The 13,186-nt window shown below is 41.7% G+C and overlaps 1 protein-coding gene across 6 annotated transcripts in view; it reads left to right on the plus strand.

Moving 5' to 3' along the window:
- SYTL5 (synaptotagmin like 5) overlaps nt 1-13,186 on the plus strand; it is a 129,929-nt gene that overhangs the window by 67,961 nt on the left and 48,782 nt on the right. For 5 of the 6 annotated variants that reach the window (XM_032330561.1, XM_032330565.1, XM_032330563.1 and 2 more), the window contains exons 4-6: nt 3,102-3,217; nt 4,434-4,542; nt 7,518-7,652. In XM_032330561.1, the coding sequence (XP_032186452.1) occupies nt 3,102-3,217; nt 4,434-4,542; nt 7,518-7,652 (360 nt within the window). The remainder of the gene's footprint in view (nt 1-3,101; nt 3,218-4,433; nt 4,543-7,517; nt 7,653-13,186) is intronic. The other variant, XM_032330564.1, reaches the window with a different exon arrangement.

A 13,186-nucleotide genomic window follows, 5' to 3' on the forward strand; every position in this document is an offset into this window, starting at 1 on the left:
TTGGCAAATTTTTAAAAACTAAAATTTCAGAGAATAAATATTGTAGAGTTTGAAGGCCATGCAGTCTCTGCTAAAAATACCAAACCTTGCATTTATAGTGGAAAAACAGCCAGAGATAATACATAAACAAGTGAGCATGGCTATAATCCAATAAAACTTGACTTACAGATCCTGAATTTTGAATAGAATTCATATAATTTTCATATGTCATGAAATACTGTTCTTTTGATATTTTTTTTCCCCAACCACTAAAAAAATATAAAAACCACTCCTAGCTCCCAGACCATACAAAACATGTAGTAGGGATGAATTTTGTCCACACACCATTGTTTGCCAACCTCTGCCCTATTGGTCTCCTGAATTCCCTGTATTTATTTTATCACACATCATTTCCTGGGTTGACTATTAGAACAAATACGTTTCTACATTTGAGTATTGTTTTCCTTTTTCTTGCCATCATCACAAATTTAGCAGTTTCAAACAGTGCCAATAGATTATCGCCTGGTTCTGTAGCTCAGAAATCTGGGTTGGCTGGGTCTGTTTCTGTAGTCAAGGTTCACAAGGCTGAGATCAAGGTGTCGGCAGGCTGAGATCCTGTTGGAAGGCTTTGCAGAGATTTGACTTCCAAGTTCTCTTTTTAGACAGAATCTGATTCCTGATGGCCATAGGAATGAGGCTACTGTGTCCTTGTTTGTTGTTAGCTAAGAGTCAGGTTTAGTTCTAAAATCCTTTCTCTCTGGTCCTTACCTGTTGATGTGAATATCTCAGAACCTTCTTAGTGTGTTGGATCTTTCTCATATTTGGAATCCGACTTCCTGTTCCATAGCTTTGAAGTCTCACAGATCTGACTTCCTCCTGTTCATACCGATTTTAAGGGCTTTAGGATTACTTTGGGTCCACCTAGATCATCTAGGACAATCTTTCTATTTTACGGTCAGCTGATTCGTAAATTTAATTCTCTAACGACATGTGATCAGCAGTACCAAGCACTTGGGGGAATAATGAAGGGACAGGAACCTTGAAGAGACATGTTTAAGAATTCAGAGTAGCATGATTACCACCTCTGTTTCCAACGTAGGTAATGATATTTGTCTGTGGAGCACTACAGATGTATCCAGAAATAATTTATCCTATCTAAGCATTTTGTGTTGTTAGATTAGATCCTCTCAGATTTGATATATTCCATAAATATAATGGAAGTAGTTTGTAGCTAATCCAGTAGCCCTTGTTTCTTAACAGATGATCTAGCTGCTTGGGAATAAATCTGAAATATACATGCTATGGTCTTTCCTTTTAATGAATAATTTGCTCCAAGGGTAACGTTTTCACTCCCCCCCAACTAGTGGAACTGTATTTCATATATAATTTAATTTTTTTAGATTTTATTTATTTGACACAGAGAGAGAGAGAGAGATCACAAGTAGGCAGAGAGGCAGGCAGGGAGAGAGGGGGAAGCAGGCTCCCCACTGAACAGAGAGCCCAATGCGGGGCTCCATCCCAGGATCCTGTGATCATGACCTGAGCTGAAGGCAGAGGTTTAACCCACTGAGCCACCCAGGTGCCCCTCATATATAATTTAATTTTGTCTTTTATAATTGCTGGTAAGGAACATATTGACATATTTTCCTGGGGTGGTTTTTATCAAATTTAGGATCCAATTATTAATTTTTAAGTCCATTTAGTTACTGAATCATATGTATATGATTCTTAGGGCTAGAAACCTCTAGTTGATTCTCAGCTGCTTTCTTCAGCCACCATGTCTGACCTGTCACCAATCTTTTTTTTTTTTAAGACCTTTTATTTATTTGATGGAGAGAGAGAGAGAGATCCCAAGCAGGCAGAGAGGCAGGCAGAGAGAGAGAGGAGGAAGCAGGCTCCCCACTGAGCAAAGAACCCAATGTGGGGTTCGATCCTGGGACACTGTGATCACGACCTGAGCCGAAGGCAGAGGCTTAACCCACTGAGCCACCCGGCACCCCATGACTTGTCACCAATCTTGCTGATTCTCAGTGACCCAAGAATCTGTATCTTTCTTTGTATCCCTTGCTCCCATCCCTGATACACATCTTCATCATTTCCTATTCTATCTGTTGTAATAACTTCCTAATTGGCCTGTGTCTGGTTTCTCCTTTGTCCATATAATGACCCAGAGATGAAATCATCCAGCCTGAGCTTTAGAAAAACCGAGAATTCATTCCAACTCCTTAACATGACATTCAGAGATTTCCATTATATGACCCAACCCTACCTTTCAACCTCATTCCCATTATGGTCCTGGGGAAGAAGTGTTCAGATGGTGGCAGCTGAACACTGCTGTACCAACACTTCTACAAGCCATGGTCAGAGAATGGTAAAGGGTTTGTGTAGTCTTTGCAGGCCAGGCTTCTAAAAATGGACATGGTTGTCCAAAGATCCTTCCTTTCCACCTTCAACATTCAGTTGATTATGAAATCCAAGCAGGCCCTTCTACTTCCTATATTTTTAATTGATCTCATTTCTGTAAGTCTTGCCATTGCCCCAGCATGGGTCTTACCTCTCTTCTTGACGACTACCCTGGCCAAACCTGTCTCTTTGCTCCCTTTGCTCTTTATTCTAAGCCAGTCATCATATTACATCAAGGTATCGTTCTAAAGCAGAGTTCTAACTTTAGTCCCTTTGTAATTCAAAACCTTCATTCTTTCCCCATGGTTTCCACTGAAGAGTATTTGCCCACGAATATAGTGTTAACAATTTGAGCCCTAGACCAGGCTGCTCGGGCTGGGATCCTGGCTCTATTACTTACTTACCAGCTATGTGATATGAGACATGTCATTTTATTGTTCTAAGTGTCAATTTCCCCATCTATAAAATGAGGATAATAATGTTTACATGGGGTTGTTATATGGATAAAAGCATATGAAGTATGAAGAGCTATTAGCAAGTAACTGGTATATAGTATATATTCAAGTAATAGTAGCCATTGTAATGACTGTGAAATACTCAAGACATTCAGGTAGACTTTGTAAATGACTGGCCAGTTTTTACTCAATTAGGGATTTGTGAGAGTTAATGATTTAGCTAAATAACTCAATTTCAGTGGTCTCCCCTTTTCCCTTGAGCAGGCAGCTAAGGATTATAACTGGTGAATGGTTTTTTGAAGAAAAGGCAAAGCGTTTCAAGCAAGTCAACGTTCTGGGCACTGATGTAGTCCGACAGTCCATCTTAAGAAGAAGTCCAGGTAATTAAAGTAATTATTTGGTTTCGAAACTGTCTTACTCTTCATTTTGGTGGGCTCCATAATTTCCCTGGATATGTTGCAAATGAACATAGTTGAATTTCCTGAATCCCTTAGGTCATTTCAAAACTCAGTAGCATGAAATATAAATCTGCAATTCATACAAGGGAAGAGGAAGTCAGTAGAAAATAAAATCCACAGTGATTTTCCATATATCTGACACACTGTGATTTTCAAAGGAGGCATTTATCTTCATCATAGATAGTTCTTTCCCTGAATGCATTTCCAGTATTTTCCTAGACATTTAAGAAAGTAACATAAAACAGATGAACTAAATGATTCACATTTTGAAAGCAATCCTTGATTTTTTTCAACACGATGTATTTCCATAAAATATCTTTTACATGTTCCTTTTACTAATCCAGTGGTTCTCAACCAAGAGATGGTACTGTGCACTGTGCCCTCCTCCCTCAAGCCAGAGGAGCATTTAGAAATGAAAGGGGGGTGTTTCTGGTTGTTACAATGCCTGGGGTGGAATGAATACCCTTTAGTTCCTAGGGTGTCTCATCTTTCATATCCAGAGACAAATGCCCTTGTTTTTAAGTCTGGAAGGTAGAGTTGGAGATTTGGGACTGATTTCACTATCACTTTTAGATGTGGCCCCAGCAAGGAAGGGCTTTCCCACATGGGGAAGATCAATTCTGATGCCACAGGGAGTAGAGCTAGGGTGAAGCAGTTAGCTCTGGCTGCTTTCCCCACCCAAACTTCAGCACCATTCCGAATGTAGACTCCCTCAAGCCGTGAGGTGTAGACAAGCAGCTCACCCTCACAGGAGATCTGGTTTATGTGCTCAGAAATCAGGTATTGTTTCTATAATCCTGTCTCTAGGGATTTTGATTTCTCATGAACCCAGCCTCCTCTACCCTAAAAATATCTGTAGAGGGGGTGAGACATCCTTCCTCCATCATAGTCATCCCTAGAAAGCTTACCTCAGCAAACCTCCCACAGATGAGTCCTGATCGTCATCTTCATCTAACTCTAGAGCACTCAGCAGATTAGAAATAACTGTGTGACTAGGAGACAGGATGGCAATGTCATTGCCAATTATTATAGACTTCTTTGTCCCATGCGAACGTAGGAAAGTGAATGAAGAATAGAAAATTGCTCTCATTTCTGGCCATTTTGTATGGAAATTTGTCTTCTGATTGTTTTTAATGAGGAACTGAAGAAACACAAAGTCAAGAGCAATCCCGCCAGGACCCAGAAAAGGCAGACACTTCACCTTCTTCCGGGCAAAAGGCCAGTCGTGATGGACCCAGGAAAAAAGGGTAAGACACACCCTTTCCAAAGGAATAGTTGATCTTTATTCCAGAAACCTCTGAAAGAAAGACTCCATGTTTTTTTCAAGTTGGATATCATTTCAGTGACACAGAGAAGGTCATCATACCCAACCAAGGCAACGTTCTATCATTCCCCTCAGTAAATGCAGTCTTACTTACTTTTGGTCTTAGATAATTAAATTTCCCCTTGGACCTGAACCTGTAAAAGTTTTTATTTCATTTAACATATCTGGTCCTGCCCAGAAAGGTCCTCATTACTTCGGGGTAGAAGCTTTCCTGTCAGGACCAGTCTTGTCTATAAAGACATGACAACTGGCTTGGTTGTAGAATGTCGCCACCCAACCCCCAACCTGAGTGCTGATACAGGAAGTAACCAAATGAAAGACTGATTAATTGGGCTTAAAACATACTGTCCCCTGTTTAAAATGTGGGCTTCCTTAAGGAAGAAATCCCATTTGGCTACCTCATTAATTCAGAAAAGATATGTTTCAAGTACCAGAAATGAGAATGGGAGGCATATAGAGGAGCACAATTCAGAGAGGCACTAGGAAACCAGGGGTATAGGGGCTTCCTCAGGAGAGGAAAGAGACCCCCAAAAATGCAGGTGGAAAGGACCAAAAGGCCAACTTCTGCCTTCCAGCTCTACATTTTGCTGGTCTTTTTTTTCTCAGGCAACTGTTGGTCTGTTTTGTTGCTTAGGTAGTGAGTGTTCTAACACCTGCCAAGTCAGCGCATGATTCTCTCTAGGTAGCAGTGTTTTGTTCTCTCAGTGGGAAGCAGAGTGAGAGATTTCTAGTATCTGAGCCTTTCTCTGGCTCCAGAGAAAGTCTGGTTTGGTTTGGCTTTTGTTCTTTGAATCGCGAACTCTGAGTGGGAATGAAACCTAAATGTCCTGTAGCTCAGACACTCGTGACTAACCACGTTTTCATTAATTAGCGGGCATGAATGTGAGAGAGAGCCTGGAGTGACCAACTGTACATCCCACCCCACGGATGGGTCGTTCCTCCCAGGTTGAATCCATTCATCGCCCTTCAGCATCCCCACAAGGCCTTGTGCCTGCATATCCCTCCTTACCTGGTAGTCTGACACCACGCCCTCACTCGTCTTAGAAAAACTGAGAGTTCATTCCAACTCCTTAACATGACATTCAGAGATTTCCATTATATGACCCAATCCTACCATTCAACCTCATTCCCATTACAGTCGTCCCAGGACGTACTTAACTGTGAGTTCCCCAGCACTGGACCTGTGGCTTTTTTCTTTCTTTTTTTTTCTTTCTTTTCATGCTACAGTTTCTGGCATGGAAATTCCAGCCTGGCTCATCAGGCTTGATTGAACAAGCCACGCAGAGCACACAAGTGCTTGCAGGAGCCGTAATTTGCAGATGCTAGCCCAGGCTTCGCTGCATAGGTCACAGAGCTGGGAACTTGGAGCCGGGAGACAAGAAGTAACCCACCAGCACAATGAAGTGCAGGCGCTCTGAATTTAAAACAGTCACAGCACCGGGACCGTGCCCTGGGGGAACTCAGAACTGAGATCTGATGGAACTGTCTTCAATAACTGTAACAGCTAGTTGGGTAGAAAAGGTTCACGCCTGGAAAGTTAATCTGTATAGAGGAAGTTCGGGAAAGTGTAAGAGGACAATATGAGCTACCTGAAAGCCTTTCTAAATGGAAATGAGGTGTTAATTCCCTACAAGAGAGATCATAATGCAATAAATAATTAAGTAAATCTTAAGGAAGAAGCTTAGCTAATCAGTGGCGGGAGGTCACAGAGGCCATTGGGAATGACATCAAATTGTAAGTGTGACTAGATGAGGACCTGGAAAGATAGGCAGGGATCCAGGATAGCCAAACGTGGGGAAGAGTGATTCCACTTGGAAAAAACAACTTAAGTAGAAGAGTAGATGTGGGGTCACGTGTAAGGGGGCTCAGAGCAGCCCAGACTGATAGTATATTAAGTGTCATTTTTACCAAAATATGTAATTTTCCCATTAGATTGAAGCTTCTGACACTTTGACAAGACACTCTTGATATATCTTTGAAACAGAGGCATTTGGCAGCTTTTCTTAAGATTGTCCCCCTACCTTTGGAGTATACTTTTTTCCCCCTAGAAAACTAGAATATAAGGTAAAAGAACTGGCTTTTCCCAATGCTGTCACAATAAGAAGATAGCTTTGGTTCTTTATTAAAGTATATTTGAAAACCCCTAGGTTTTGGGCATTCAGTAGCTTGGATCATGACTCAAATCTCAGTTCCTGAAAAGCTATTTTTGCTCAGTTCTAAATAATTTAGTAAAATGGCAACGGAGTCAGATCTCATCGTACATGAGACGCTCCATTGTTCAAACTTCACTCCCACAGGGAGAAATGTCACGAAAGACAGAAAGATGGTTTCCACCACCTGGGTTTAGTCATTCATTCCGCAAGAATTGATTGGGTTCTCGTGGGTGCCAGGCATCACTCTCAGCTCAGGGAGCTGTCAGGAAACCAGCAGGGCAGAGCTGCTGTTCTCACGGAGCTGTAAGCTAATCTGTGGCCACCTCGGTTTGTCCCAGAGAATCATTTTAGCTCCCTTCTCTGAGCAAGGGGAGTCCAGGCTCCTGGTCCTTAGCATCCCTGAACATAGGCTCAACCCAGGCCATGTTTCTCCATTCTCAGGTGACAGTGGGGAGTTCGAAAGCTGATGGTCTTTTTCCTTTCAGGGATGGAAGCCTGGTCTACCAGCAAGTGGTATGGCCTTGGGACAATGTGATAACTTCCTCTACCCTCACCCTTGACAGTGTACTTGCAGAGGTCTCCCCAGGACCTCTCAGCCCAAAGGCCGTTTTATTGAAGAATTATTTACTGTTGAAAATATTAGAAATGGTATTTTTTTTAAGAAATGGTATTCTTGAAAGGATATCTTAAAATGCCTTTTCTCTTATGTTACTTTTTAAGTATAGACCTATTTATGTAATTTCAGATTTCTCCTGAGCAAGTTCAGATCAGCAACCAGGGGAGAGATCATGACTCCAAAAACGGAAAGTGGGCGGAGCTACAGTTTGGACCTAGACAGCCAGAACTTGCGGAGTTTAAAGTCAGTCCCTGGTTCAGACAGGTAAGGTGCATATAGATTAGGCAGTGGTAGAGCCTGAGAAGAAAACTAATGTATTTTCAATCAGATGGTACTTCTGGGTACCTATAAAGTATTACATCTTGGAGAACTCCCAACATAATATGAAAAGACAAGAGGATATTTTTTTAATTGAAATGGAAAGCACTTACCCTTCTGGAATTACAGCTCTCAAAATCTTCCGTGTTACCTGTAAGGATGAGACTTGATGTTCTGGTGCTTAAGGTTGCGGTTCGAATGGAGATATGCAGGAAAAATAAATTCTGCTCCTTGAGTTCATGATCTTTCTGTTTAAGTTTCTGAAAAAGAAACCTCTGAGGGATATATATACTCCTTGCAGCTTTTAAAAAATTGATAATAATTTCATCAGTTGAACTGCTCCAGAGAATTTCCATAAATTCCACTTCTTTCTAGTTCCACCTCTTCTAACTCATTAACAATGGGGCCAGTGGAGAATCTCCTATACACAGAGTTTTCACCTTGTCAAGAAAAGGAAAATGAAAGGGTAGCCAAGAGCATAGTCATCTCATATCTGGCTGGATTTTCTTTATCATCTCAGGGCATAAGCCAAGGCTTATTTTCGCGATGAATACATTATCAGAGGCCATGAGGAGAAAAAAAACATCTATCCTCATGTTTCACTGGTTTGTCCAAATGTTAACTACCTTTTTTTTTTTTCTTGGAGCTGCAGTAATTCTGCAAAGCCAGGGAGTGAAGCCTTTTTGGGTTACGCAAGCAGAATTGAATTCTCCCTTTTAATTCATTTTAGAATATGGAACACCAAATCCCCATAGAGAGGACCCTCTTTTTACTATTCATTTTCACCCCCCCCCCCCCGTGGTTAATCTCCATACCTGCTGCTTTTTTTCTCTATAGCATTGTTTCAAAGTAGTGCCCTTTATGTAAAACCACACAGGAAAAAAAACCGAGGAAGTAGGAGATAAATCCTTATCATCCACTATCAGAAGATCGTCACGATATTCAGTATTTTTTAAATTTTCAAGAATATAGATATACTGGGGCGCCTGGGTGGCTCAGTGGGTTAAGCCTCTGCCTTCAGCTTGGGTGATGATCTCAGGGTCTTGGGATCGAGTCCCGCATCGGGCTCTCTGCTCAGCAGGGAGCCTGCTTCCTCCTCTCTCTCTCTGCCTGCCTCTCTGCCTACTTGTGATCTCTGTCTGTCAAATAAATAAATAAATCTTAAAAAAAAAGAATATAGATATACTTCTTCGATGATAAAAAACAATTCAAACCCTGGTTTCTTTTATCTTTGAAATAGTTTCCTTTGACTGACCTTGGGGTAGCCTCATGCCAATTTCCACAGAATCTTTCTATAAAATTCTCATTTTTGTTTTTGGTTGTTGTTGAACTCCTGAGTCTCAGACACGCTCTAAATTATTTAGAGATGATAAGCAACTAGGTTAGTGTTGCTATTTTTGCCCAGCCTCTTGGGGACTCCATGGATGAACCGTGTTGGTAACGAATTCAGGCTACCATTTCAGAAAGACAATATCTATAAAAAGAGGAAAGATAGGATTCCTATTTGAAAAAAAAAAAAAAAAAGGAACTTGTAAAAAAATCTCCTGACTCAACCAACAGGTTATTTCATTTTAAATTAATTAGTCTTCAGGTTACTCAACAAGAATAAGGGGTATGATCTCTAGTATCATAGTGCTTTTGTTGTCCTTCCAGAATCTACTTGCCTGGGTTTATTTCTTGGGTCTTATCCACGGCTGGGTGTAAATAATCATTAAGTTATAAAGCCACATGGACGTGTTTCTGGTGCACTGACCCAGGATTTTCTTGTTCTTGTTGTAAACTGAAAGGAGGTGAAATAGATTGATCTTTAAACCTGAAATGGTTTCTAGAAGATCAGAATGTAGTGGTCAGGGATGGTTTGGCTTCAGCATGTCAAGAACAGTGTTTTCCCATTAAGAAAGGGGGGGGGGAAGCTGTTTGGGAGATCAGTAGAGCAAAATGTTCTTTTCCTAGAACGTGCATTTATCAAAGTGATGACTCATTAATGGACTGCCACAGTGAGATGAGCTACATCATCCCAAAATTATTCCTTAGAAAGTTGGGCAGGAAGTAGCCCATCTTTTCTCAACTCTCATCACCAAAAGACGTTAGCTCCTTTTTGTTTGCTTGAAGCTGCAGTAATTCTGCAAAGGCAAATAGTAAAACTGGCAGACTTTCTTTTCTCTTTAGGTTTTGCAAGCAAAACTGCCTTCTCCCCAGTAACTCATTTTCGAAGATGGAACAGCAAATTTCTCTAAAGAGAGTCTAAGAGCCCAGGCTCTTTGGTCTCGTACCTGACCCAGTTTAGCAATGAATTCCCCTTTCCCCTCCATAATGCCTACTTTTTCATGGTTCATTGCTCTTTTTCAGGAGCAGCTGGCCTTGGGCATTCTTGTTTGAAACTCCTATCTTACCAGAGTGGAAATGATGTTTTACCAGATACCTGGTTGACTTTCTCTTCAGTAGTTGGAAAGCAGGGGAGAGTATGAAGGGGCTAGGCAAGGCCCCGCAGCCTCCCAGGAGAGCATGGCAAATTGTTCTTCCCTTGTTGCTAGGGACTTGACAGAGGAGGCATAGGAGACTTTTGAAAAAAATAAAAAGAATATGCATTAAGCTATAGTTGTTAAACAGAATGCTCCTCAGGGCAGGGATACCTAATCCCTTTTACATTGTGATGAGTTGTTAATGTGGTCTGATTTGTGAGGTATCTGCCTGAAGTCATGCTCGCCCAGAACCATACCCTCAGACAAGGATTTGTAAGTGAGTGGTTTATTAATGAAATGATTCCAGGAGAAGCCAGTATAGGAGGAATGGAAGCAGAATAAAGAAAGGAAAGAACCCAAGCAACGGGCCATCTCAGATGAGGTCTGAATGTGAAAACCCAGCTTGATCCCACAAGGGATTCTGGATCCTAAATTGTGTCTCTGAGTTTTTTCATTTCGAGGAACTGGACCATAGCACTCCTATACCAATTAGCCATTGACTGTGGATTCTTGTGGAGAGGGTTTCCAGATTTAGTGAATAAATGTACAGGTTGGATGCCCAGGTAAACCTAAATTTCAGATAAACAACTTTTTTTTAAAAAAGTGACATCTGGAGTGCCTGGGTGGCTCGGTGGCAGCCTTCAGCTCAGGTCACGATTGCAGGGTCCTGGGGTCGAGCCCCACATCAGGCTCCCTGCTCTGCAGGAAGCCTGCTTCTCCCTCTCCCTCTGCCTGCTGCTCCCCCTGTTAGTGCTCGCTCTCTCTGTGTCAAATAAATAAAATCTTTTCAAAATAAGTATTTAAATAAATAAGTTAACTCCCATGAAATATTACTTTCATTTATACACTCTATAAATAGTATATTTTTATACTAAAAAGTATTCATTGTTTATCTGAAATTAAAATTTAACGGAAAGTTCTGTATTTTATTTGATAACTCCAACCATGGGGGTCAGAGGAGACACACTCCAAAGCATATCTAGGCCCCCGTGCTAAAGGGCAAATCTTTGAAGGCCATAGGTGCAAGTCATTAGCAGGAAAGCACTCAGAGCTGGTACAAGTGATCTGAGTGGATCTGGGTAAGACATCAACAATGTCCCTTAAAAAAAACAAAGGAAAAATGGAACTTTGAAGTTAAAATTCACTCTGTTCAGTAAAAAATAAATGAGGGGTGATGCTTTGTTTCTTAGCAGCATTTCTGTCCTCACACTGGAGAATGTGGCAAGCATAGCAGATTCACAAGGGTGTTTAACTTGGGTTGTGGCCATATCAGTGGGAGCAACACGAGATTTGGAGTTGTCAAACATGTCTTCAGCTAGAAACTTCTGCTTTTTTCTCACAGTCATCCCTTTTCACTCATCTTTTGCCCATCATACACACCCACCTTGATTTGGGCTCTCCCAGAAGGGACCCTGAAATAAGAATTTGAGAGCAAGGGGCGCCTGGGTGGCTCAGTGGGTTAAAGCCTCTGCCTTCGGCTCAGGTCATAATCGCAGGGTCCTGGGATCCAGCCCCGCCATTGGGCGCTCTGCTCAGCGGCGAGCATGCTTCCCCTTCTCTCTCTGTCTGCCTCTCTGCCTACTTGTGATCTCTCTGTCAAATAAATAAATAAAATCTTAAAAAAAAAAAAAAAAGAATTCGAGAGCAAGTCATTTCTTTATGATATGGTCTTGGAAACCCAGGAGGATTGGGGAAGTTATCCAGGGAAGAAGGAAAGGAAGCCAAAAAGACAGTATCATTAAGTCAGTTACCATTGTGGGTAATTGTAGGAAACAGTGTATAACTCCAGAACTATCCAGTCAAGAGATTGGGAAGCCGGGGTATGTATACACCAGGTCCCTATTGGTCACTGGTTGAGGACTATTTCGAGGGCACTAACTCTCTGGCACTTGGGACTTGTTCTGTGTACAGGCACCCCATGCTCTCATGATCCAAGAAAGTCTTCGGGCACAGACTTGTGGGTATTCCCAGTAAACAGGATTCTGTAGGTAGAGGTGAGGGCTAAGGGGCAATGAGTGGGGGCACTGCTCTCTGCTACAGCATCCCTCCAAACCACGCCCCCGTCCCTCCTCCAAAGGTGCGGTTGATCAGACCACCAGTTGCTCCATCCCTGATTTGTGTTTACCTTATATACACATGACTTTCCTTTTTATAATGACAGTAATGTGAGGAGTTACAGAGACTTGGTGGTTCAGCCAGACGCCTGATATTATACTTTGGTTGGATCACAGCTGGGTTCTTCACGTGCTTCATTGCTGTGGCCAAACAACTGTAAGCCCAAAGATACCTCCTTGCTATCTGATCTGTTTCTCCAGTCATTTCTCAAAGATTCACTGCCCTAACGTGTTCTGTTTCAATGAACTAAATTTAACACAATTCTCTCCTCCAGTATAATAATTTTTTTTTCACTCGGGTGTATTATGTGCAACATACTTTCTCAGGGTCGCTAAGATACAATAATGGCCTTTCTTCTTCACTGAGGAGTAGAGGTATATGACTTGCTCACCTATAAATTGTATTTATACAGATAAAATTCAATACATAATTCTGCCCATATTATAGATCTAGTACCGTATTCTAAATGGTGATTAAGTGTGGAAGAGTTTAGACAATGATCCTATCCAACCCCTTCACGAACTTCACAAACTTTGTAAGGGAAGATTGAGACAACCAAATAATTTCAAGACAATATTGTGTCATGTTAAAAAGATGTTCCGTGTGCTATGGGAAAACCAGAAGAAGGCACTTACCCTTACAGAGGATTCAGAGAAGCTTCAAGGAGATGACCTCTAAGCAGTTTTAAGGGATGAGGAGGACTTGGCCACGTGACCAAAGATAAGAATGAAACAGAGGAACAGACTACGAGTAGGGGGAGGAGCAGAGGGGGAGAGAGAGAGAGAGAGAGAGAAAGAGAAGGACAAGCAGACTCCCCACTGAGCATGGAGCCCAATATGGGGCTTGATCCCAGGACCCAAAGTCATGACCCGAGCTGAAGTGAGATGCTTGACAGACTGAGCC

Source organism: Mustela erminea, chromosome X (assembly GCF_009829155.1).
Source record: "Mustela erminea isolate mMusErm1 chromosome X, mMusErm1.Pri, whole genome shotgun sequence".
NCBI lineage: Eukaryota > Metazoa > Chordata > Mammalia > Carnivora > Mustelidae > Mustela > Mustela erminea.